At 37.6% G+C, this 26,599-nt stretch overlaps 3 protein-coding genes and 1 non-coding gene across 6 annotated transcripts; 2 read left to right on the top strand and 2 right to left on the bottom strand.

The window, feature by feature from the left end:
* The first annotated feature begins 336 nt into the window (after positions 1-336).
* On the top strand, positions 337-24,753 carry LOC107643416 (5'-AMP-activated protein kinase-like protein). Of its 3 annotated transcripts, XR_015883391.1 has the most exons (8): positions 397-1,362; positions 2,086-2,366; positions 2,439-2,629; positions 3,272-3,417; positions 3,496-3,643; positions 4,173-4,241; positions 4,321-4,635; positions 24,723-24,753. XR_015883391.1 is itself a non-coding variant. In XM_016347062.3 (7 exons), the coding sequence occupies exons 1-7, from the start codon at positions 839-841 to the stop codon at positions 4,420-4,422; spliced, it is 1,461 nt and encodes a 486-aa protein (XP_016202548.1). In that variant the 5' UTR covers positions 337-838; the 3' UTR covers positions 4,423-4,721. The 3 variants fall into 3 exon arrangements, 2 of the variants coding, with proteins under 2 accessions (XP_016202548.1, XP_088343662.1); XM_016347062.3 differs by lacking the exon at positions 24,723-24,753 and having other exon boundaries at positions 337-1,362; positions 4,321-4,721; XM_088487536.1 differs by lacking the exon at positions 24,723-24,753 and having other exon boundaries at positions 420-1,362; positions 3,272-3,381; positions 4,321-4,721.
* Positions 5,040-8,290, bottom strand: LOC107643414 (Regulator of chromosome condensation (RCC1) family protein). The gene is made up of 8 exons (XM_016347059.3): positions 7,666-8,290; positions 7,439-7,594; positions 7,202-7,360; positions 6,945-7,112; positions 6,315-6,446; positions 6,132-6,218; positions 5,559-5,654; positions 5,040-5,320 (listed from the first exon to the last, which is right to left on the bottom strand). Exons 1-8 carry the CDS (start codon positions 7,835-7,837, stop codon positions 5,148-5,150), a joined length of 1,143 nt encoding a protein of 380 aa, XP_016202545.1. The 5' UTR covers positions 7,838-8,290; the 3' UTR covers positions 5,040-5,147.
* LOC110271890 (uncharacterized) lies at positions 10,499-23,951 on the bottom strand. The gene is made up of 7 exons (XM_088486960.1): positions 23,695-23,951; positions 22,950-23,578; positions 11,844-11,941; positions 11,528-11,729; positions 11,011-11,215; positions 10,759-10,925; positions 10,499-10,647 (listed from the first exon to the last, which is right to left on the bottom strand). The coding sequence occupies exons 1-7, from the start codon at positions 23,949-23,951 to the stop codon at positions 10,499-10,501; spliced, it is 1,707 nt and encodes a 568-aa protein (XP_088343086.1).
* Positions 18,727-18,834, top strand: LOC148563823 (small nucleolar RNA R71). Its single transcript, XR_015885161.1, has one exon. It is a non-coding gene; the product is annotated as a small nucleolar RNA R71 (small nucleolar RNA).
* Positions 24,754-26,599: the final 1,846 nt, after the last annotated feature.

Genomic DNA, 26,599 nt, shown 5'->3' on the forward strand with positions numbered 1-26,599 from the left:
TTATTATTATTTTATTTTTTTTTAAATAGAGGACTGTTATGTCTGATGAAAACAATGTTAAAAATTAATCTGTATATTAATTTATTTTGGAACTAAAATTTTCATTTTTAAAATCTTTAGGACTGATTTAGGTAATACAAAAAATAAACTGAAGACTGATTTATCTGCTGGAATAAAACTTTGAGAATTGATCTACATATTAATTTTTCTTAAGAATTAAAATACCTACTTTTAAAATCATTAGAGATTAATTTGAATAATTACTCTATTTTTTTAGTGACGAGGTGCGTCGACGTTTTGATTACTTAAAATAATTTAGAGCGTAATACTCAATTTAATCTTCAAATTTTAATACCAATTTAATTTGTTCTCTAAAATTGAAAAAAGATACTTTTTAGTATTAAATTATGCAAAGTATACGTTGTGTTGATCCGTCCTTTTTCTACCGTCTTCAACCCATCGTTTGAGGCCAGCAGCTCGTGAATGAGTTTGTTAGAGAGGGAGAGAGTAATTAGGAGGTAGCTGGAGAGAATATTGCATTGGTTAGTTAGTTAGTTTGGATCTTGTAGCAGAGTTTGTTATGCTACATATGGCTGCATCTTCAGCCTTTGAAATAAGCAGATTTCCCACCAATGCAAATTTCACTTTTCTCTTGTTCTAAGCTCGCATAGCAGAGCCTCAATTTTCTCACCAAGAAATCGGCAGCTCAGAACAGAATTCAACAATTGCTTCTCCCACTCTGACAAAACGAGAACTTCCCCCCTTTCTCTCGCGCGTTTTTGTTTGTCTTCTCTCATTTCTTGAACACACTCTAGCTGTTCGACGAAATGCCTGAATCATGCACTCCCTCACCACCGCACCCTCTTTTTCTTCCCTTTCTTTCCATTTCTTTCCCCACCGCCACCGCCACACCCTCTTTCAGTTAACTCCTCCCTTCATCTTCTCCTTCCGGTACACCACCGCCAAGAGGCTCCAGGTGCAGCTCCACGTGGAGGAGGAGAAATCACTGAGGAAGAAAAAAGGGAGGAAGGGTCTTTGCTGCAAGGAGGACTTGGGTGGGGCCGAAGAGGAAGTGTTCTCTCCGCTGGAAGCGGAGATTCTTGAGTTCATGCGGAGCTCCAAGAAACCATCAGCATTTCCGACGAGGGAGGAGCTGGTGGCTTCTGGGAGGGTTGATTTGGTTGATGCCATTGTTACCAAAGAATGCTATCTTGTTTATGGCTGGGATTTGGATCGTGGGTCACGTGAAAGTTACGATTTTGATGGTGCTTCTGTTGCTGAGATTCATGGTCAAGCATCAAGGGCTTCTGGGTTTTCTTCCTCTTCTGATGACGATAACTCTTGCCAGCAAGCCAAATCAATGTGAGAATCTCCTTTAAGATGTCTCCTTTTTTTTTTTTTGGATTGAGAATCTTGCTATAATGTTGGACCTACCCTCATTATTATCATTATCACTAGTTTGCCGTATTTTTTTTGTTTTCTTGTGTTTGTTTTGGGTTTCTTTTCCCTTGGAAGTTTTTGCCTGAATGGTTTAACGGACCTAAGAAGAGTTCTAAAGTTTTCAAATTTGGAACATTTTATCTATGCTTTCATTGTTCCCGCAGTTATGAGCTAGTGCCTCAGTTTAGTTTCTTAGATTTGAGACGGTAAGAGCTGCCAGGGAGCAGTCCCATGTGGACTGCAAATGGTAGAATTAGATACTTTTAACATTGCGGTTGTTGTTGCCCAAGAATAGGTGGCAGCTCTTCTAGATAGATGGTGACTTTGAAAAAATTTTGGGAACTAGTCACGCCATATCTATTGGCTATAATTTTGACGTGGGAGTAAGCATTTGATCCATCAAATTATATCAAAACAAAATCATGGGTTCAATGCCGCAGATGATATTGGAGTTGAACGTTTGGCTTTATTTGGCTAGTCTTACCATTAGGATTTGAGGAGTTTAACATGCTGACTCAGTGCCCTGAACGGGTGCCATCCTCTAAGAAATTCTAAAGAAATAAGTTGCCGTGTCATCAGTTATGGCTTTTGTTCTAATGGTAAGTGTACGAGAACTATTTTTGAATGCGAACTTCTGTTTAACAGGGATATCGAAGTTGAGGAGTCAGGCATTGAGGGTATATTGAATCGGCTGGAGAGACAGAGAAGTAATTCCTTTGGACTTGGGTTAACAGAGAAAGATGAAAGTGATCCTTCCAGAAACAGTGAAGATAAAAATACAGTAAGTACTCTTCATGGTGGTTTGATCAAACATGATCAGCACAGATCTCAATTAGGCAGTGAAAATTTAAGAAACTCCCTTGAGCCTGACACATGGAGAAGTTGGATTATCCAGAGGAATGGTTCTTCAAATGTAGATTTTGAAGGTAATGTATTTTATTTTCAGGTTGTTTCTTAATCTGGACAGGATCAACTGATATCTGTATGATCATATACAGCTGCTGAAATTGTTCCTAGTGAAATTAGGGAGTCTTCTGCTGAACCTGCAAATAGAGAAGCAGGGTTCAGTTCTCTTGATGGGGATGCAAATCACAAGGATATCAAATCCCGTATCCGGAATCTGGAATCAGAGCTATCCTCTGCACTTCATTCGTTGAGATCTAAAGCTGATTATGTTACAATGCAGATGGTGAGTAATGAGCTAATGGACATGGCTGTATATTATTATTACCGCAACATAAGAACGAAATAAATAGCATGAGATTTACATACCTGCTGCTTTTGAATCTCATTTACCTCTCCCATTCTTTTCCATGTAGTCAATCTTAATTTATAGATCCCTTTTTTCTTTTTCTTTTTTTGTTTTTTTGGCTTTTTGGGTAGAGGGGAGTAGCTTTTCGGTTAGCAAATTCATGTACCCATTTTTAATGCATGTTGACTAGTTAGACTTAGAAGCTGAATATTTTGTACGAGGAAAGATAGGAAAATAGAATTACTGCGATTTATAATTTGGGCTGGAAATGAATGACAAAAGGATACACACAGTCTGTTTATAAGCCAAACCAAACAGTGTGAATGTACTTAAATTTTCTGTGTTACCAGTTAACTTGTTATGAAAATTATTATTATTATTATTTTTCTTTCGGTAGTGGGTCTATCTTTTGTTGAAGAATCCAACACATTGCTGTCAATTGTAAACCACCTCAAAAAAAAATAATAATAATCATTGCTCTTTCTTTAGCAGTTTTTGGGTAGTTAAAGCATTAGTATGTAAGTTTCTCTTCAGGATACTAAACTAATACTGAGTTGGGTGCTGTATATTCTTTTATAGGATCAGAAGAACTCATCAGATGATCTAGCAAAGTATTCCGATGCTTGGGAATTCCAAGAAACTGAGATAATGAATGCTCAGGACAGGCTGCGCTCCATACGTGCTAAGTTGTCAGTATTAGAAGGAAAGATGTCATTGGCAATAATGTATCCTCAACTCCACTCAGCCATTGTCTTATATATATTGTGTGTTACCTAAACCTTGACAATCCCATGTTTTCCCAGGGATGCACACAAAATTGTTGAAGAGAAGCAGAAGAGGATTAATAATGCTCACAGAGCCTTGCAAATTCTGAAGATGATTTGTGTAGTTTGGCATAATCCAGCTTCACAAGTATATTTAGTAGGATCCTTTGATGGTTGGTCCACCCAGGTCAGACCTCTTTCATGATTTTGGTTAATAGATAATGAATATTTTCTCAAGATGGGTTTCATCATGAATCTGACCCTGAGAAGTAGTACCATGTGTATTTGAAAATGTTATGCCTAGCATGTGGATGCGGATGAGGGGTTGTGCACAACCTTGAACCCCTCGAAAATGGATTCCTGGTTGTTTTACTTTAAAAAAAAAATACTATTGAAAGAAGAAATAGAAATTAAGGACAGCTGCGAGTGTGTGGACATAATTTAGTGAGTTCTTAGATCATTACTTTCACCTGATTTTGCGTTTTGATTGTCTAGTGTTTATGTGTCAGTTGCAGGCTGTCTTAAGAAACTACATCGTTCTTCCCTTTTGAGGATGTATTCTACAAGTTTGAGTTGTCTCTGATTTTAATGATGCAATGATTACTTTTGCAAAAGATTTTTTTTATTTTTATTTTGTTCTGGTGTATAGACTCAGGCATTTTAGATCCTTACACTTGGCATAAAACACACCAATAATTAACAGTATTACATTGCAGAGAAAAATGGAGAAATCAAATACTGGCATGTTTTCTTTGAACTTGCAGCTATATCCTGGAAAATACGAGGTTAGTCGTGTTTCAACTACTTGTTTTACAATCCAGATAAGATATAGCAAGCATTCAAATATTTGATTCTCTGTAACAGATCAAATTCATTGTTGATGGTGAATGGAAAGTTGATCCACTGCGGCCTATTGTTGTTACCGACAAAGGTTATGAGAACAATCTCCTCGTGGTTCCTGATTAGTGTATGATAGTGTGTGCGATTGTGCTGAGATAGAATCTGTAGATCAGAAAAGAGTATCACAGGCATTAGGCTAGTACCCGAAATCTTTTTTGCTCCTCATTTCTTCACAGGAAAAACCAAATGTTTGGGGTGGTTTCAAACATTTAGGACAGTATATTTTCCTTTTTCCACTCATGTACAGAGTAGTGAGTAGTTCATTGATTCTTTTAACTAGTGCATCTTAGTGTAACATGCAACACAAACACGTATGGATATATTGACTGATGTCGAAATTAATCCCATTCAATTCTTTTTCCACATATTCATGTAATCTTTAAGTGGTTTCACACCCTGTGTATAATGTGATTCTCATGCTCTTTGATTATACGTGGTAGATGAAAATGATCCAAATAAGCATGGTTTCACGTTCAAAGAATCTTAAGTATTCATGTTTTTGAGGCCGGGTTTGATCTCCTGTTTACATATGTTTACTCAAGATAAATAGTTAACGTGATGAAAACACTGGCCAACAACTTTGCAGAGCTAATTTGATTATCCAAAGTCCTAGCATTATCATCAATGAATTATATAATTATAGTTAGTAACTGTAAATTATAGTTGCAGTGGTATTCCTTTCATTTTTGAGAAAATTGACAGTTAGATTAAGATCACAAGTCTAGAGTTACAAGGAAAATGTTTAGGATAACCAAGTTAAGTTGAAAGCCTCATGAAAGTCTGAGAAGAATCTAGGGCTTGGTTAAAGCAAAGGTAAAGCCACTTCCACAGTAGACTCTGATAGAGGAAACTCCATCCATATCATAACCAAGATTTACTGTAACAGGACGGGCCCTGTCACAAGGATCCCCCAGGCCAAGTTGACCATGCTCACCCCAACCCCATGTCTTTATTTCTCCATTCTCTGAATTAAAGAATAAGAGTAAAAACAAGAACGAAATCAGTATGTTAATATAATGAAAGTATAAAAAAAATCAACCTCTTGATATTGTATTCTATGTCCAATTGTCAATACTTATTGCATTGCTTCCATATTTTATCGTGGTCTCCACTCTAAAACCAAACCTACTTTTAGATGAGGAGACGACACAATTTTAAGTGCAATCTTTTTCTTGCCTAAGAACAAGAGAAGAACATCTTACCTGTGACAAGAATGGAGTGCTCGGCACCAGCGGCAATATCAACAACCTTTGTATCATCAAGGCCAGGGACTTTCTCCATATTGGCTTCTCTTAAATCTACCACAGAATGACAAAGCATAACAAAGATAAGGGCAATGTCCTTAAACAACATTTTGCATAATAAAACTCCACCTTTTACTTATACCATCAAATTTTACCCATGAATTCAGGCAGTGCCATGCCTGTTGTTTCTTTTCCTTTTATTTTTTTTCCCCACTAAGTTACAAGCTTTTCAATGGTTGCTTGCCTTTTTTGGGTTCCAGATCCATGAGTGTTCTGCAGATACATTATTTCGCTAAAGGTGAACTAGGTTTATCTTTACCATCTTTTCACTCATTCAATATTGATTATTGGAAAAATGTTTAAGGCTAGAACTAGCAATGATGTTGGCGAAGATAGATGATTCAAACACATGCATGGAACTAACCATGGCAATACTACTTGCATTCTTAAGGATTAGATTAGATATGTCGTATGTGTGCACCAAGAGAGTAATTATAGTTTCTTCAAGAACAAGGTACTCAAATGCATTACCATGTAACTGTTTTGCTGAGCTCGTACTCCAATGATTACTAAGCACTCCAAGATGGTTGCCACCAATCATATAGACTTCACCTGCAGCTATACACAAATTTGACAAAATATGCACTCTTCTTCAATAGGAAGCAAGAGAAGTAAGGAAATCATGGAATTGGAATAGATAGTAACAAGAAATACCAGTCAAAGTTAAAGCATGGTTCCATCCTAGAGCAACTTTGGTAAAACTCAAGGTAGAGTTCAATCGTCGAGGAGAATTAGCATCTTCATAGCCCTTGAATCCTCTTCCCCATATGTAAAGATTTCCATCAACTGATGCAACAAAAAGATACAAAGGAACGAAACTAACACAGTTTAGAAAATATCTTTCTATATTGATGAACGAAACTAAAACTGATGCGATGGCCAATGACCCATCTTGGTTAACTATCTTTCTATATTGATTTCATCAGATGACCTAGTTTATCGACTAGAAATTTTGTCAAACTTTTGTTGTTAGAATGAGGTGACATTGTTCTTCGTCTTTCGATGTAAACGCAGGCCCCACTGCTTCTTGTCATCCAACCACCACCATGATTCCGGGTGACAATTATGGTTATGGTTGTAGCAATTCAAAAAGGAGGAGTGCTAGGGGCCAGCAGGTTTTGTGATTTGTAACCATCAATTAGTCATTATTAGTGTTTTTAATGGTGTGAGATTACATCTAATGGTGTGGAATAACTCACTTTTCTTTTGTCGGATAAATGCTGGCCAATTTTAATAAAAGTGTTGGCCCCTTAGACTTTCTCATTCAGAAAGTTAGGGATTTACCAGATATTGCAGCACTATGATCTCCATTTGCAGCAATGTCGACTGTCTCAACATCTTCAAATCCACTAACAACTTGAGGAAGATTAATAGATTTGACCCTATCTTTGGAGACACCCAATTGACCGCGCTTCCCAGACCCAAATCCATAAACTTGATTTGATGAACAATCTGCACCATAATTGCGATTGATGCTTAAAAGAGGCAGCAGAACATAACTCAAGATCGAATTTGTAACTTGTATATGTGTCCGGGCGTACCTTCCAACAAAACGAGGGAATGGCGCATGCCACATGCTACCTTGGCAACACGGCGATTATCAAAGGATGATACCTTGGCAGGAGAGCAACGTGATGTGTAATCGCCATGGCCAAGCTGACCGAATGAAGCATCGCCGCAAGTGAACAAGCATCCGGTATCTTGAGAAAAGACAACAATGGTTAGTTACTTTCAAACACTCAAGAGTCAGTCAAGACAGAGATAAGAAGAGTAGAAACCTGAAACAAAAGCGGAGTGACTCCAACCAGCAGAGACATTGGTTATGAAGTAAGGGTCCAGTGATGTTACAGGCTTAGGATACAAGGAGTTGTTAACAAACTCCCCATGGCCTAGTTGTCCAGAACTGCCCCTGCCCCATGAAAGTACCTTCCCACCTACACTTCATTGTTAATTAAGAAAATAAGTTGTTGAAATTAAAACAAGAGAAGGAGGGTAGAGTCGTAACTGGAGGTGATGGCGATGACGTGGGCGGCGCCGCACGCAAGGGAGGAGACGTTGGAGACAGAAAGAGGGGGTTGGCGAATGAGCTGAGGACTGACCTCGTCTTCAAGGCTGCAATTACCCAACTGCCCCTCCGTCCCAGCACCCCAACTCCACACTCGTTCTTCTTCTTCCATCTATCTATTGTGTTTGCCCACTTTCTTAGTTTCTTTCTCCTTTTAACTGCTGCTACTTTACTACCTTTTCCACCGTAAACAATAAAATAAAATTTAAAATTTTGTATTTAAAAAGAGCACTTGTCCCTTACCCATGGACTTATCCACAATGACCTTGGGATAACGATCAATTTAGGGATTATCAAAACTAGAGAAGAAATTTACCATAAAATGTTTGATAATCTTAATTAACGGAACTGCGCTTTTAACCTAAAACAAGTTTGAAATAATATAAAATAAAATAAAATTACACATTGATTTATGAATTTGTCTATTGTGTGAAAAATTGAAGTTGGCTCTTAAAGGACTAGGTGACTATAGTGGTATAGTCTATATTCCAATTTGATGGCTCTCATTGATGTGTTCAGGCAAGGTGGGAATTTGCAAAGCTTGTCCCTCAAGTTGTGTTACAATAGGCATTGGTTGGATTAGTTAAAGGATTAAAGCATTGAGTATCCGTGCTAATCACGTGAGAAGTATATTGGGCTAAAATGGGCTTTTTCATATTGGCGGAATGGAATACTGTATAGGGCTTCAGCAATATCCACACATTGCAATTGAGTCTTCTTTTAGGACGTTGTTCGCGACGGAGACCGGAGTGGACTTGTGAGCAGTGCGGAGGTCGTTGTCTTGTGGCCTAGTTGGGGAGGCGACTTGAATCTCATGGCAATCTCACTAACAGTTAAGACCTCAATGTCCTATCGAAAATAACATCAGGTATGGAGCTTTTTAGTGCGAGTTTCAAGTATGAGGGTAGTCATCAAAAGAACACGGTGCAGAAATACTCGCAGTTATGCAGTGATAAGGTGTGGTTTTAGGGCCGGGTGGGGCTTAGCGGGTTCGGGTGTCTCTTTGTTGTTGGACATAGACCATGACCCAAAAAATGCAAAGGTTTAACAGGGGTTTATGTATTTGGGGCAAGTTTGATTGGATATTTTAAATTTTAAACTTTATTTTAGAGGATTAAATGTTATTTTTTATTATTTATTTTATAGGTAGGGCCAAAAGTAAACAAGACTACAAGAGAGAGAAACTATTGAAAGATGATAAATTATATTTTATTTTTTAATCTAAAAATTCAAAATTTAGAATATCCAAATTCAGCTTGAAAAGGACTGTGTTTCAATGGCTGCACTATTTTTATTTTTGCGTCGTAATTTGCACTGTTAATTTATATCTTAGTTAGATGACATTGTTTACAAGTTGTCTCTTCTTTCTTCTTTTGAAGAAATTTAAATAGTTAATAGCAAGAAACTTCGATGGCCATTGAACCATGTTTTAAAAGAATAATGTGTAATAGCCTAAATCACCCGCTAGTACGATATTGTCTGCTTTGTCACACAAGGCCTCATGATTTTGTCTTTGACGATAAGGATGATAGTCGAAGTCCCTCACACTCACTCGTCAAAATGCGTCATGCTAGAGAGAGGTATCCACACCCTTATAAAACATGTTTCGTTCTCCTCTCCAACCGATGTGGGGGTGGATTAAGGTCCCACATCGGTTGGGGAGGGGAATGAAGCATGCCTTATAAGGGTGTGGATACCTCTCCCTAGCATGAAGCGTTTTGACGAGTGAGTGTGGGGGGCTTTGACTATCATCCCTATTGTCAAAGGTAAAACCGTGAGGCCTTGTGTGTCAAAGCGGACAATATCGTGCTAGCGGGTGGTCTGGACTGTTACATAATGTTATACATCTAAATCTTTTTATGAATAAAATCCAACTAAGTTAAAGTATAAAACTTAGACTAATATTAGTCATAACTAATTTTTGTTATGTTAGATTAACTTAGTTGGACTTAGATGTGTAGTATTATTTGTTTTAAAATTGAAACAGATTCCTCATTTGAATGGATATGTGGGTCATTGTTACCACTTATATTTGGTTTTATGTTGTAAGAAAGTTTGGAACTTTTTAGAAAGGGAAGAACTTGACAACATAGTAGAAGAAATATTGATGATGACTACGTTGCTTCGATGACTTCCATGGTTGTTCCACTCTTTTCTGTTTATATAATCTCTTTGTCCATTTTCAATTAACACAAATAAATACATAAAATAAAACATAGACTTAATGAAAAACTTTTTGTAAAGAAGTATAATTACAAAATAGTTGTACAATTGATAAAAAAATTTAAAAATTATCTTAATCTTTAAAGGACTAGAAAATACTTTTATTATGTTAGAACTCTTCTTGATTTATGTTTATTATATTAAAAAATCATAAGCTCTTTTATATCAATAAAGTAATTCTATGTAGGTATTAAATGTTATATATCATTTAAGAGAAAATATAGAGGAACAACACACTAAATAACATAGTTGTAAGAACTGGACCGGTAATCGAACCGATCAGGTTACTGGTTCACTGGTTTATTGGTTCAACCGATAAACTGCTGGTTGAACCGATAAAACCGATTTCACATAAATAAAAAATATAAAATACTAAAAATAGTCATAAAATTAATAAATTCAAAATACATATCGTTAGTTCTTCACCAACATTTTAAAAATAACCAAGTTTCAAAGTCTAAATATAACTAATTCAAAGATAAACATGAAAGTAGTTAGTACTAGTACATTAGTATCTTAATTAAACACAATATGGATAACAATTCATAAACTAAATCCAAGGAGTGATTTCGAAGTCGGCAAGTTGCTCTTCATCTGACAAATGTGGAGCTACATCCTGATTGGTTTCATTTTGATTTGCATTTTTCACAGAATTATTAGCTCCATCTTCATCTCGATCATCTTCCAAATCCAATTGATCTAGCATTATAGATAATGTTTCACAAATCAAGATAAAAAATAATATAAAATATGTTATAAGGCATACAAAAATCATAGTTGATCAAAATTCATAAATAAATAAAAGCATACCTAAATCATCTAAAGGTGATTGAAGAGACATATTTGCAAGATCATTTCGTAAAGCATCAATTTCTTCAGGAGTTAAAAATGGTGGTGAATCTTCCAGTATCCATTCCGAATGATCCTCAAATGCATCAAGACAAATTGGATCATAAACTTGGTTTCTCATTTGGTTCCTATGTTATTAATATATTTTGTTACTCATGTGATGATTAAGATTTTAAAATAATGCTTTCAACTTAAAACAATAAAAAAAAGTACCTTTTTTGTAACCTTAAGTTGTAATGAACATAAACAAGATCATTAAGTTTTTGATGCTCTAACCGATTCCTCTTCTTTGAGTGAATGTGTTCAAAAATACTCCAGTTACGCTCACAACATGAAAAGCTACAAGTTTGGCTTAAAACACGAATAGCCAACTTTTGCAAATTTGGTGCTCCACAACCATAAGATTCCCACCATTGATCTTAACATAAAAAAAGAGATAAATAATTTATCACAATCATAATATCACATAATAAATACATCACAATAGTAAAAGACCAAATTTATGAAGAAATTTCACCTGGCATAACAGTGGTTCATTCACGTATTGCAGAGGGTCTTCCAAAATCTTTCTCAGCATTCTTAAAGATCCTCTTCTCACTTGTCAGCTTAGAATTCAATACAGGATCATCATAAGCATATTTCTCAATGACATCCAACAAGCCAGAAATCGTTTCTTTGTGCTTTTCAAATTCTCCAGCATTAAATCGAAAAGCTGGATTTAACTAATAACCAGCGGCATGAAGATTTTTCTTAAGTTGTGCATCCCAACGGGTATCCAAAATCTTCAAATAAGGATCAACAACCTTCTTTCTTTTCTGAAACCTCTTCACCATTTCTTCTCTAGCCTTATAAATAGCTTGATAAAGAAAACCCATGGCAGGTCTGTCTTCACTATCCACAATACGTAAAACATGAACAAGTGACAAAGTAAGCTTAACAATATCAGTGCATTGACTCCAAAATTTAGAATCCAAGACTTAATCCACGAATTTCTTAGCTTTGGCTTCTTTGGAGTAAGCCGAGCTTGTAAATTCTTTAGAAGTCACCATAGCTCTCAAAGGATCCTTTTGAGCTAAAATACTTTGCAAAGCAATGAAATTAGTAGCAAACCGAGTTGGAGCTGGACGAAGTATTTCCCGCCCACCTGTAAACTTTCTCATCAAGAACAGTGGATAGCAATGATTATAGATATACTTAGTGATCAGTGAAGCTTGTGACACAGTTTGACTAATTCTTGCAATTTCCCAATATCTTGAAACATCAGATTAACACAATGAGCTGCACAAGGGGACCAATACAATTTAGGAAACTCAGCCTCCAACAACCTTCCTGGTGCACAAAATTGTGATCTCAGGCAACGGCGCCAAGAACTCTGTACGCACGTCTTAATAAATCATTTTTCATTCACAACTTCGATACAACTAACCAGCAAGTGCACTGGGTCATCCAAGTAATAAAACCTTACGTGAGTAAGATCCCACGGAGATTGTTGGTATGAAGCAAGCTATGGTCATCTTGTAAATCTCAGTCAGGCGGATAATAATTGATTATGGAGTTTTCGAAAATAAATAATAAATAGACAGAAAATAAAGATAGAAATACTTATGTATATCATTGGTGAGAATTTCAGGTAAGTGTATGGAGATGCGTTCGTTCCTCTGAACTTCTACTTTCCTGCTGTCTTCATCCAATCAATCTTACTCCTTTCCATGGCTGGCTTTATGTAAGGACATCACCATTGTCAATGGCTACTTTTCATCCTCTCTGTGAAAATGGTCCAAATTCTCTATCACGGCACGGCTAATCATCTTATGTTCTCGATCATACTGGAATAGGATTCACCCTCCTTTTGCGTCTGTCACTACGCCCAGCACTCGCGAGTTTGAAGTTCGTCACAGTCATTCAATCCCAGAATCCTACTCGAAATACCACAGACAAGGTTTAGACTTTCCGGATTCTCATGAATGCCGCCATCAATCTAGCTTATACCACGAAGATTCTGATTAAGAGATCCAAGAGATAATCATCCAATCTAAGGTGGAACGGAAGTGGTTGTCAGGCACGCGTTCGTGGGGGAATGATGATGATTGTCACGTTCATCACATTCATGTTGAAGTGCGAATGAATATCTTAGAAGCGGAATAAGTTGAATTGAATAGAAAAATAGTAGTACTTTGCATTAATTCATGAGGAACAGCAGAGCTCCACACCTTAATCTATGGAGTGTAGAAACTCTACCATTAAAAATACATAAGTGAAAGGTTCAGGCATGGCCGAATGGCCAGCCTCCATGATCTAAGAACTAGACGTCCCAAGATGTCAAATACAATAGTAAAAAGTCCTATTTATACTAAACTAGTTACTAGGGTTTACAGAAGTAAGTAATTGATGCATAAATCCACTTCCGGGGCCCACTTGGTGTGTGCTTGGGCTGAGCTTGAATGTTACACGTGCAGAGGCTCTTTCTGGAGTTGAACGCCAGGTTGTAACGTATTTCTGGCGTTCAACTCTGGTTCATAACGTGTTTTTGGCGTTTAACTCTAGACTGCAGCGTAGAACTGGCGTTCAATGCCCTTTTGTATCGTCTAAACTCGGCCAAAGTATGAACTATTATATATTGCTGGAAAGCCCTGGATGTCTACTTTCCAACGCAATTGGAAGCGCGCCATTTTGAGTTTTGTAGCTCCAGAAAATCCACTTTGAGTGCAGGGAGGTCAGAATCCAACAGCATCAGCAGTCCTTCTTCAACCTCTAAATCTGATTTTTGCTCAAGTCCCTCAATTTCAGCCAGAAAATACCTGAAATCACAGAAAAATACACAAACTCATAGTAAAGTCCAGAAATGTGAATTTAACATAAAAACTAATAAAAACATCCCTAAAAGTAATTAGATTCTACTAAAAACATACTAAAAATAATGCCAAAAAGCATATAAATTATCCGCTCATCACAACACCAAACTTAAATTGTTGCTTGTCCCCAAGCAACTGAAAATCAAATAGGATAAAAAGAAGAGAATATACTATAAAGTCCAAACTATCAATGAAATATAGCTCCAATCAGATGAGCGGGACTTGTAGCTTTTTGCCTCTTGAATAGTTTTGGCATCTCACTTTATCCATTGAAGTTCAGAATGATTGGCATCTATAGGAACTCAGAGTTTAGATAGTGTTATTGATTCTCCTAGTTCAGTATGTTGATTCTTGAACACAGCTACTTTATGAGTCTTGGCCGTGGCCCTAAGCACTTTATTTTCCAGTATTACCACCGGATACATAAATGCCATAGACACATAATTGGCTGAACCTTTTCAGATTGTGACTCAGCTTTGCTAAAGTCCCCAATTAGAGGTGTCCAGGGTTCTTAAGCACACTCTTTTTTTGCTTTAGACCTTGACTTTAACCGCTCAGTCTCAAGTTTTCACTTGACACCTTCACGCCACAAGCACATGGTTAGGGACAGCTTGGTTTAGCCGCTTAGGCCAGGATTTTATTCCTTTAGGCCCTCCTATCCACTGATGCTCAAAGCCTTGGGATCCTTTTTATTACCCTTGCCTTTTGGTTTTAAGGGTTACTGGCTTTTTGCTCTTGCCTCTTGGTTTTAAGAGCTTTTGGCTTTTTTTGCTTGCTTTTTCTTTTTATTTTTTTTCGCTTTTTTTTTCTGCAAGCTTTGTTCTTTGCTGCTTTTTCTTGCTTCAAGAATCATTTTTATGATTTTTCAGATTATCAAATAACATGTCTCCTTGTTATCATTCTTTCAAGAGCCAACATATTTAACATTCTAAAACAACAACTTCAAAAGACATATGCACTGTTCAGGCATTCATTCAGAAAACAAGAAGCATTGTCACCACATCAATATAATTAAACTAAGTTCAAGGATAAATTCGAAACTCATGTACTTCTTGTTCTTTTGAATTAAAACAGTTTTCATTTAAGAGAGGTGATGGATTCATAGGACATTCATAACTTTAAGACAAAGTTACTAAAGACTAATGATCATGTAATAAGACACAAACATGGATAAGACTTAACATAAAGAAAACGAAAAACAAAGAATGTAAGAACAAGAAATGAATCCACCTTAGTGATGGTGGCGTTTCCTTCTTGAGGAACCAATGATGTCCTTGAGCTCTTCTATGTCTCTTCCATGCCTTTGTTGCTCCTCTCTCATTGCTTTTTGATCTTTTCTAATTTCATGAAGGATGATGGAGTACTCTTGATGTTCCACCCTTAATTGTCCCATGTTGGAACTTAATTCTCCTAGGGAGGTGTTGATTTGCTCCCAATAGTTTTGTGGAGGAAAATGCATTTGAGGCATCTCTGGGATCTCATGGTGATGAGCTTCATGCGTCTCTTGAGCTCTATGAATGGGCTCTCTTGTTTGCTCCATCCTTTTCTTAGTGATGGGCTTCTCTTCCTCAATGGGAATGTCTCCTTCTATGTCAATCCCATCCGAATTGCATAGATGGAAAATGAGGTGAGGAAAAGCTAACCTTGCCATAGTGGAGGACTTGTTAGCCACCTTGTAGAGTTCTTGAGGTATAATCTCATGAACCTCCACCTCTTCTCCAATCATGATGCTATGGATCATGATGGCCCGGTCAATAGTAACTTCAGACCGGTTGCTAGTGGGAATGATTGAGCGTTGAATGAACTCCAACCATCCTCTAGCTACAGGCTTAAGGTCCAGTCTTCTCAGTTGAACCGGTTTGCCTTTTGAGTCAATCTTCCATTGAGCTTCTTCCACACATATGTTCATGAGGACTTGGTCCAACCTTTGATCAAAGTTGACTCTCCTTATGTAGGGGCGTGCGTTCTCTTCCATCATTGGCAAGTTGAATGCCAACCTTACATTTTTCGGACTAAAATCTAAGTAATTCCCCCGAACCATGGTGAGATAATTCTTTGGGTTCGGGATCTTACTTTGATCATGGTTCCTTGTGATCCATGCATTAGCATAGAACTCTTGAACCATTAGAGTTCCGACTTGTTGGATGGGGTTTGTTAGAACTTCCCAACCTCTTCTATGGATCTCATGTCGGATCTCCGGATACTCATTTCTCTTGAGTTTGAAAGGGACCTCGGGGATCACCTTCTTCTTGGCCACAACATCATAGAAGTGGTCTTGATGAGCTTTAGAGATGAATCTTTCCATCTCCCATGACTCGGAGGTGGAAGCTTTTGTCTTCCCTTTTCCTTTTCTAGAGGATTCTCCGGTCTTGGGTGCCATCAATGGTAATGGAAAAACAAAAAGCTTATGCTTTTACCACACCAAACTTAGAATTTTGCTCACCCTCGAACAAGAGAAGAAAGAATAGATGAAGAAGAAGAAGAAAATATGGAGGAGAGGAGGGAAAGGTGTATTCGGCCAAAAAGAGAAGAGAGGGTTGTGTGGTGTGAAAATGAGGAAGAATGGAGGGCTATATATAGGGAAGGGAGGGGGGTAAGGTTCGGCCATAAGGGTGGGTTTTGGGTGGGAAATTGATTTTGAATTTTGAAGTTAGGTGGAGTTTATGAGGTAGGTTTATGGGGAAGAGTGGATGATGTGAGTGGTGAAGTGGTGATAGGGAAGAGAGATTGAGGTGATTGGTGAAGAGTTTTGGGGAAGAGTGTTTATTGGGAAGAGAGGATGAACATTGAGAAGAGGGAAGAGAGTGAGTGGAGGTAGGTGGGGATCCTGTGGGGTCCACAGATGCTGAGTTGATCCTGTGGGGTCCACAGATCCTGAGGTGTCAAGGATTTGTATCCCTGCACCCATTAGGCATGTAAAATGCCTTTGCATGCAATTCTGGCATTTAAACACTGAATTGATGCTTGTTCTGGGCGTTCAACGCCCAGATGCAGCATATTTCTGGCGTTGAACGCCAGCCAGATGCTTGTTTCTGGCGTTCAGCGCCAGCTCTTCTTCACTGCGCATTTCTGGCATCTGGACGCTAGGATGCTGCTTGTTTCTGGCATTCAACGCCAGATCCATGCTCTGTTCTGGCGTTGAACGCCAGCCAGATGCTCCTTACTGGCGTTTAAACGCCAGTAAGATCCTCCTCCAGGGTGTGATTTTTCTTCTGCTGTTTTTGATTCCATTTTCAATTTTTATATTTATTTTGTGACTCCACATGATCATGAACCTAATAAAACATGAAATAACAATAAAAATAAAATTAGATAAATAAGAATTGGGTTGCCTCCCAACAAGCGCTTCTTTAATGTCAATAGCTTGACAGTGGGCTCTCATGGAGCCTCAGAGATGTTCAGAGCATTGTTGAGACTCCCCAACACCAAACTTAGAGTTTGGATATGGGAGTTCAACACCAAACTTAGAGTTTGGTTGTGGCCTCCCAACACCAAACTTAGAGTTTGATTGTGGGGGCTCTGGTTGACTCTGTTTTGAGAGAAGCTTACTCTGCCTCTTTTCCATGTTTACAGAAGGATGACCTTGAGTTTTAAACACAAGGGAGTCCTCATTCAATTGAAGGACTAGTTCGCCTCTGTCAACATCAATCACAGCTCTTGCTTTGGCTAGGAAGGGTCTTCCAAGGATGATGGATTCATCCTCATCCTTCCCAGTATCTAGGACTATGAAATCAGCAGGGATGTAAAGGCCTTCAACCTTTACTAACACGTCCTCTACTTGTCCATAAGCCTGTTTTCTTGAATTGTCTGCCATCTCTAATGAGATTTTAGCAGCTTGCACCCCAAAGATTTCCAGTTTCTCTATTACAGAGAGGGGCATGAGGTTTATCCCTGAACCAAGGTCACACAGAGCCTTTTCAAAGATCATGGTGCCTATGGTACAAGGTATTAGGAACTTTCCAGGATCCTGTTTCTTCTGAGGCAATGTCAGTTGATCCATATCACTTAGTTCATTGGTGAACAAGGGAGGTTCATCTTCCCAAGTCTCAATACCAAATAATTTGGCATTCAGCTTCATGATTGCACCAAGGTACTTGGTAACTTGCTCCTTAGTAACATCCTCATTCTCTTCAGAAGAGGAATACTCATCAGAGCTCATGAATGGCATAAGGAGGTTTAATGGAATCTCTATGGTCTCTAGATGAGCCTCAGATTCATTTGGTTCCTCAAAAGAAAACTCCTTATTGATCACTGGACGTCCCAGGAGGTCTTCCTCCTTGGGATTCACGTCCTCCCCTTCCTCTTTGGATTCGGCCATGATGGTTATATCAATGGCCTTGCACTCTCCTTTTGGATTTTCTTCTGTATTGCTTGGGAGAGTACTAGGAGGGATTTCAGTGATCCTTTTACTCAGCTGGCCCACTTGTGCCTCCAAATTTCTAATGGAGGACCTTGTTTTATTCATGAAACTTACAGTGGCCTTAGATAGATCAGAGACTAAGTTTGCTAAATTAGAGGTATTTTGTTCAGAGTTCTTTGTCTGTTGCTGAGTGGATGATGGAAAAGGTTTACTATTGTTAAACCTGTTTCTTCCACCATTATTAAAGCCTTGTTGAGGTTTTTTATCCTTCCATGAGAGATTTGGGTGATTTCTCCATGAGGGATTATAGGTGTTTCCATATGGTTCACCCATGTAATTTACCTCTGCTATTGCAGAATTTTCAGGATCATAGGCCTCTTCTTCAGAAGGCGCCTCTTGAGTACTGTTGGATGCAGCTTGCATTCCATTCAGACTCTGAGAAATCATATTGACTTGCTGAGTCAATATTTTATTCTGAGCCAATATGGCATTCAGAGTATCAATTTCAAGAACTCCCTTCTTCTGAGGCGTCCCATTACTCACAGGATTCCTCTCAGAAGTGTACATGAACTGGTTGTTAGCAACCATGTCAATGAGTTCTTGAGCTTCTGCAGGTATTTTCTTTAGGTGAATGGATCCACCTGCAGAAGTATCCAATGACATCTTAGCTAATTCAGACAGACCATCATAGAATATATCCAGGATGGTCCATTCTGAAAGCATGTCAGAAAGACACTTTTTGGTCAGTTGCTTGTATCTCTCCCAAGCTTCATAGAGGGATTCACCTTCTTTCTGTCTGAAGGTTTGAACATCCACTCTAAGCTTACTAAGCTTTTGAGGAGGAAAGAACTTGGCTAAGAAAGCTGTGACCAGCTTATCCCAAGAGTTCAGGCTTCTTTGGGTTGAGAGTCCAACCACACTCTAGCTCTGTCTCTTACAGCAAAGGGGAAAAGCATGAGCCTGTAGACTTCAGGATCTACTCCATTAGTCTTAACAGTATCACAGATCTGCAAGAATTCAGTTAAGAACTGAAAAGGATCTTCAGATGTAAGTCCATAAAACTTGTAGTTCTGCTGCATCAGAGAAACTAATTGAGGTTTCATCTCAAAATTGTTTGCTCCAATGGTAGGGATGGAGATGCTTCTTCCATGTAAATTGGAATTAGGTGCAGTAAAGTCACCAAGCATCCTCCTTGCATTATTATTTTCGGCTGCCATCTCCTCTTCTTGTTCGAAAATTTCTGAAAGGTGCTTGCTGGATTGTTGTAATTTAGCTTCTCTTAGTTTCCTCTTTAGAGTCCTTTCAGATTCTGGATCTGCTTCAACAAATATATTCTTGTCCTTGCTCCTGCTCATATGAAAAAGAAGAAACAGAAAAATAATAATAGGGATCCTTTTTACCACAGTATAGAGGTCCCTGTGTGAGTAGAAGAAAAGAAGGAGAAAAGAATGTAATGTACGGAAAGAAACACGAGGGTGAGGAGAGCAGAGATGTGAGATGAAGAGAAGTGTTAGTAGATGAATAAATAAATAGAAGGAGATGAGAGAGAAAGAGAATTTTCGAAAATTATTTTTGAAAAATGGTTAGTGATTTTCGAAAATTAAAAGAAGAAATAAATTAAAATTGAATTTTGAATCAATTAGTTAATTAAAAAGAATTTTTGAAAAAGAGGGAGATATTTTCGAAAATTAGAGAGAGAGGGTTCGTTAGGTAGTTTTGAAAAAGATAAGAAACAAACAAAAAGTTAGTTAGTTAGTTGAAACAAATTTGAAAATCAATTTTGAAAAGATAAGAAGATAGGAAGTTAGAAAAGATATTTTAAAATCAAATTTTTGAAAAAGATATGATTTTGAAAAAGATAAGATAAAAATATATTTTTGAAAAGATATGATTGAAATTATTTTTGAAAAGGATTTGATTTTTAAAATCACAATTAATGACTTGATTCACAAGAAATCACAAGATATGATTCTAGAACTTAAAGTTTGAATCTTTCTTAACAAGCAAGTAACAAGCTTGAAATTTTTGAATCAAAACATTAATTGATGATGTTATTTTCGAAAATTATGTGATAAAGATAAGAAAAAGATTTTTGAAAAATATTTTTAAAATTTTCGAAAATAACTAAGAAAATTGAAAAAGATTTGATTTTTGAAAAAGATTTTGAAAAAGATAAGATTTTTAAATTGAAAATTTGATTTGACTCATAAGAAACAACTAAGTTTTTTTTTTTTAAAGTTTTGAAAAAGTCAACTCAAATTTTTGAAATTTATGAGTGAAAAAGGGAAAGATATTTTTTTGATTTTTGAATTTTTAATGATGAGAGAGAAAAACATGAAAAAGACTCAATGCATGAAAATTTTGGATCGAAACAATGAATGCATGCAAGAATGCTATGAATGTCAAGATGAACACCAAGAACACTTTGAAGATCATGATGAACATCAAGAACATATTTTTGAAAATTTTTATATGCAAAGAAAACATGCAAGACACCAAACTTAGAAATCTTTCATGTTCAGACACTATGAATTCAAGAATGCATATGAAAAACAAGAAAAGGCACAAAACAAGAAAATATGAAGATCAAACAAGAAGACTGGCCAAGAACAACTTGAAGATCATGATGAATGCAATGCATGAATGCAATTTTCGAAAAAAAATGCAAGATGAGTATGCAATTGACACCAAACTTGAAATTGACTCAAGACTCAAACAAGAAATACAAAATATTTTTTATTTTTATGATTTTATAAATTTTTTTTTTGAGATTTTTCGAAAATTAATGTGAAAAAAGAAAAAATAAGGATTCCAAAATTTTTAATATGAATTCCAGGTATCTTGCACTCTTAGTCTAAAGCTCCAATCTGAGGGTTAGACATGGCTTAATAGCCAGTCAAGCTTTAGCATGTAAATCTTTTGGATCAGGAACAGCAGCAGGTGGATTAGCAACAACTAGCTTGCTCTTGATAATGTTGGGTTGGAAGCCCCAGTCCAAATAAATTTAGACATGGCTTTACAGCCAGTCAGGCTTCAACATGCTTCATGAAACACTAGAATTCATTCTTAAAAATTTTAGAATAATTTTTGAAAACAGATGATAAATTTTTTTGAAAGATTTTTGAAAAATTTTTTGAAAATAAAACAAAAAGAAAATTACCTAATCTGAGCAACAAGATGAACCGTCAGTTGTCCAAACTCGAACAATCCCCGGCAACGGCGCCAAAAACTTGGTGCACGAAATTGTGATCTCAGGCAACGGCGCCAAAAACTCTGTACGCACGTCTTAATAAATCGTTTTTCATTCACAACTTTGATACAACTAACCAGTAAGTGCACTGGGTCGTCCAAGTAATAAAACCTTACGTGAGTAAGGGTCGATCCCACGGAGATTGTTGGTATGAAGCAAGCTATGGTCATCTTGTAAATCTCAGTCAGGCAGATAATAATTGATTATAGAGTTTTCATAAATAAATAATAAATAGACAGAAAATAAAGATAGAAATACTTATGTATATCATTGGTGAGAATTTCAGGTAAGTATATGGAGATGCGTTCGTTCCTCTAAACTTCTGCTTTCCTGCTGTCATCATCCAATCAATCTTACTCCTTTCCATGGTTGGCTTTATGTAAGGACATCACCATTGTCAATGGCTACTTTTCATCCTCCCTGTGAAAATGGTCTGATGCGCTGTCACTGCATGGCTAATCATCTGGAGGCATCACCGTGGTCAATGGCTGCATCCCATCCTCTTGTGAAAATGGTCCAAATGCTCTGTCACGGCACGGCTAATCATCTGAGGTTCTCGATCATACTGGAATAGGATTCACCCTCCTTTTGCGTCTGTCACTACGCCCAGCACTCGCGAGTTTGAAGTTCGTCACAGTCATTCAATCCCAGAATCCTACTCGGAATACCACAGACAAGGTTTAGACTTTCCGGATTCTCATGAATGCCGCCATCAATCTAGCTTATACCACGAAGATTCTGATTAAGAGATCCAAGAGATAATCATCCAATCTAAGGTGGAATGGAAGTGGTTGTCAGGCACGCGTTCGTGGGGGAATGATGATGATTGTCACGTTCATCACATTCATGTTGAAGTGCGAATGAATATCTTAGAAGCGGAATAAGTTGAATTGAATAGAAAAACAGTAGTACTTTGCATTAATTCATGAGGAACAGCAGAGCTCCACACCTTAATCTATGGAGTGTAGAAACTCTACCATTAAAAATACATAAGTGAAAGGTTCAGGCATGGCCGAATGGCCAGCCTCCATGATCTAAGAACTAGACGTCCCAAGATGTCAAATACAATAGTAAAAAGTCTTATTTATACTAAACTAGTTACTAGGGTTTACAGAAGTAAGTAATTGATGCATAAATCCACTTCCGGGGCCCACTTGGTGTGTGCTTGGGCTGAGCTTGAATGTTACACGTGCAGAGGCTCTTTCTGGAGTTGAACGCCAGGTTGTAACGTGTTTCTGGCGTTCAACTCTGGTTCATAACGTGTTTCTGGCGTTTAACTCCAGACTGCAGCGTAGAACTGGCGTTCAATGCCCTTTTGTGTCATCTAAACTCGGCCAAAGTATGAACTATTATATATTGCTGGAAATCCCTGGATGTTTACTTTCCAACGCAATTGGAAGCGCGCCATTTTGAGTTCTGTAGTTCCAGAAAATCCACTTTGAGTGCAGGGAGGTCAGAATCCAACAGCATCAGCAGTCCTTCTTCAACCTCTGAATCTGATTTTTGCTCAAGTCCCTCAAATTCAGCCAGAAAATATCTGAAATCACAGAAAAACACACAAACTTATAGTAAAGTCCAGAAATGTGAATTTAACATAAAAACTAATAAAAACATCCCTAAAAGTAACTAGATTCTACTAAAAATATACTAAAAATAATGCCAAAAAGCGTATAAATTATCTGCTCATCACTTCCCGCAGCAACATAGTTTGCAGCATTGTCCGTTACAATATGCACAACATTTTCAGGACCAACAAACAATACAACATCCCTAAACAACTTAAACAAATTTTCAGCAGTTTTTGAGATATTAGAAGCATCAATCGACTTTAGAAAAACAGTTCCTTTAGGACAATAAACTAAAAATTTAATCAAAGTATGCCTACAACGATCAGTCCATCCATCGGCCATAATAGTGCATCCAGTTTGCTTCCAAATCTCACGATAACTATCAACCATTTTCCTCATATCCTCAACTAATTTACTCAACAAATACCCACGGACTCTTGGATAACTTGGCCCTTTATACCCTGCACCCATGCTTGCAATAGCATCAATCATTGGCTGATAGTAAGCTGAATCAACCGCATTAAATGGAACAGAGGCATCCACCATCCATTTCGCAATAGCAATATCACACTTCTCCACAATTTCTTTGCTTTGAAGAATGCTTTTGATAGTTGGTTGAGCTCCGGGTGTTGTTGCCGATGGAAAATAGAATTGTAAACCTTTGACTTGTTTTCCTTTTCTAGAGTTAGGTGTTGGAACCCTGGATTTTTGTTGTTGTTGCATCTCATTACGTTCGATCTCGTCAAATTCTCTTTCAACATCATCACAAGCATTATAACTTTTGGCATATTGTTCTTGAGTTTTTCTTTTCTTGCTTCGAAGCTCTTCAATACTTTCATGGAATTGGTGTCTCGCTGCAGCTGGCACCTTTCGACAAGCTCAACATCTCCTCCTTTTCCAGCCAAATGAAGCTTAAACCAATGAATTCCTCCACCCCTAATAAGCTTCTCACAATATATGCATAGCAGAATTGTTTTTCCAGACTCCACAACTTGTTTACAATGACCCCATGCATGATCGGTTTTTGCTCTATTATTGTTTTTTTGGGTTCCGATTGATGCATCAGGAGTTGATCCTTGTTCTTGCGAAGATGGTGTTTCTGATGGTGTATTCGCAGAAGCCATTCTAAAAGAATATGGAGTAGCAAAACCGCAAAATTATAAAACAATAGCAATCCTAAATTTCCTAGTTCCTATTCCGGTATTCCCTATTCAGCAAGACAGCAACCTTAAAGGCTTAAATAGTTAAATTCACAGCACAAGCATATTCATCCTAGAGACCTAGACAAGCATTAGTCAACAAGCAATCTTAAATAGTTAAATTTCCTATTCAACAAGACAAGCATATTCATATTTCATAGATTCAAGCATATAATTCATATTTCATATTTCCAGAACAAATCAACAAAACAACAAATTTTCAAGTTTTTAACAAGCATGTAAAACACAGAACAAATCAACAAAACAACATAATTCATATTTCATAGATTCAAGCTTTCAACAAGCATATTTATCCCAGAAATTTCAACAAGCATATTCATAACACTGTAACAGCAAGACTACAGAACAGAAGAGCGAAGCAAGGGCGAGTTCGACGGCGCAGCAAGGGCGAGTTCGACGGCGCAGCAAGGGCGACGGCGACGGCGACGGTGGGGCAACGACGACGGCGATGATGGACACCCGCGGCTCTGTTCTGTTCGGCTGTTCCTGCTTCCTTAGTTCCTTCAGAGATCAGGCCGGCGGTGAGACGAAGAGGATGACGGCAGGCGGCTGGCGGCTGGGTGACATCGTAAAAGAGTGAGGTGAGGCGGAGAGGGTTAGGCGCCGTTAGGGTTGGGGGGAAATCAGAAATGTGGAAAGTGGAAATTGGTGGTGGGGTTTGGGGCTGGGGCGTAGGGCTTTTCTTTTTTTAAAAAAAAAAAATAAACCAAAACGACGTCGTTTTGGAAAAGGAATTAAAAAAAAATTTCCGAACCGGTCAGTTAACCAGAAACCGCCGGTTTTTCGGTTTTTATTAAAACCGGCCGGTTCAACCTGGCCCAAAACGGTTCTCTTCTTTATTCGGTTACATCACTCAACCGGACCGGTTATAGGTCCGGTTCACCGGTTTTCCGGTCGAACCAGCCGGTCCGGTCCGGTTCTTACAACTGTGCTAAATAACATAAATAATCGCTTAATAAATTAATTTTACAAATCAGATTTTGAATTTGAATAATTAGGATTAAGCAACGTAACCTCTTCTAAACACACCTCTCACATGGCGTTTCCATTCTCTCTCATCGCGTCAATCCTCAGCTGCGAACATTGACACAACCCACCTTCACAGTGCACTATCGCCGCTAGTACGCGTCTGTTCGTCCTGTCCTCCAGGTCACCACTGCGGCTGCTACTACGCGAGTGATGCCATCGCGCTTGTTCCCCATGCGCCATTGCTGCTGTCTCGCATTCCACAGGCACTGCTACTGTTGCCGCCTCGTGATCCCTAGGTGGCATTGCGGCTGCCTCTGCGTCCTCGTCCTCGTCTCCCTCCTTCTCCTCCTCCTCCTCCTCCTCCTCCTCCTTCTCCTCCTCTTTCACCTCTCCGAATGTGACTTTTGTTTTGTGGATGTTTCTTTTAAGTTCGATGGATGTTTCTTTTTATTAGATGATTTTTTTTACGGTAAAGGTTTTGGAAGGTGGAAGGAGAAATTGTAAATGTAAAAAGTGAAAATAGAGTTGTGGTGGGTAATTAGGGTGGAATATTTTCTTTTTCATGTTTAGTGAGTCTAGGGTGTAGCCCATTGTTTATGTTGTTTTGCACCTCCTATTGTTTACCTAGCAGAATTAATCGTTTAATCATTCAAATAACATGGATTGTCTACTATCCAAATCAAAATTTGTTAGAACATCTAGGCTCTTATTCATTATTAAATAAAACAATTAAACTCTTATAAAATACAAACTAAGACAACAAAATTTTTATTAATTTCAATACATGATACCTGGCTCTTGGGCTTTCGGATTGTTGTTGTCTTTGGTTGGAAGGTGTGGCTTTTCTAGGTTTTATTCTCTTGGGTTGCCGACTAAGTTCCTCTTTTGAGCTTCTTTGTTCACATATTGGATGTAATTTCATAAACGGTCCTAAATACAACTATTATCAGCTAGTCATGTACAAAGTCTTCAAGTTTCAAATGGTGTCTCAGTTTTAAGTTGATAATCAAAATAATCCCCCGATACTAAATGAAACAAGCGCCTAAATAATAATAAACTAGTTTTTTTTTTGGTGGATACCTACGTGTTGGATTTTTTTGCAATTTTTTCACAAGTTTTTGTGTAGTCAATTTGTATTTGTATTTTTATTTGCAAGCATCCTCTCACACTTTGATTGTCATTGAATGTTTTCATATCTTAAGATTATTGCATCTTAGTTAATTGATGCATACACAAACCAATTACAATAGTCAGACTAGCAAATTGTCTTTACCTTCATTTTATCATTCTTCTTCTACAAAATCAGTCTCTCCTCTTGAATAGTGTACATTCTTACTATCTTTTTTAATGCATTCTTAGAGGGAAAAACTATATTTGTTTTCTAATTTGATTTGTCTAAACTATCTTTTCATTGAAAGTGGGTAAGCAATATTTTTTGCAAGTGTATCGTCATCTTGAGTTCGCAAGTGTCTAAACACTTAAGACTTATTTTCATCACATATATACGCTCCGTAGATTTTAAAAAAAAAGTTCAATATCCTTTTTAATTTCACCTATTAAAAGTGAAAAAAAAAATTTAACAT

The sequence above is a fragment of the Arachis ipaensis genome, chromosome B5, assembly GCF_059453495.1.
Source record: "Arachis ipaensis isolate K30076 ecotype BB chromosome B5, ASM5945349v1, whole genome shotgun sequence".
Lineage (NCBI taxonomy): Eukaryota > Viridiplantae > Streptophyta > Magnoliopsida > Fabales > Fabaceae > Arachis > Arachis ipaensis.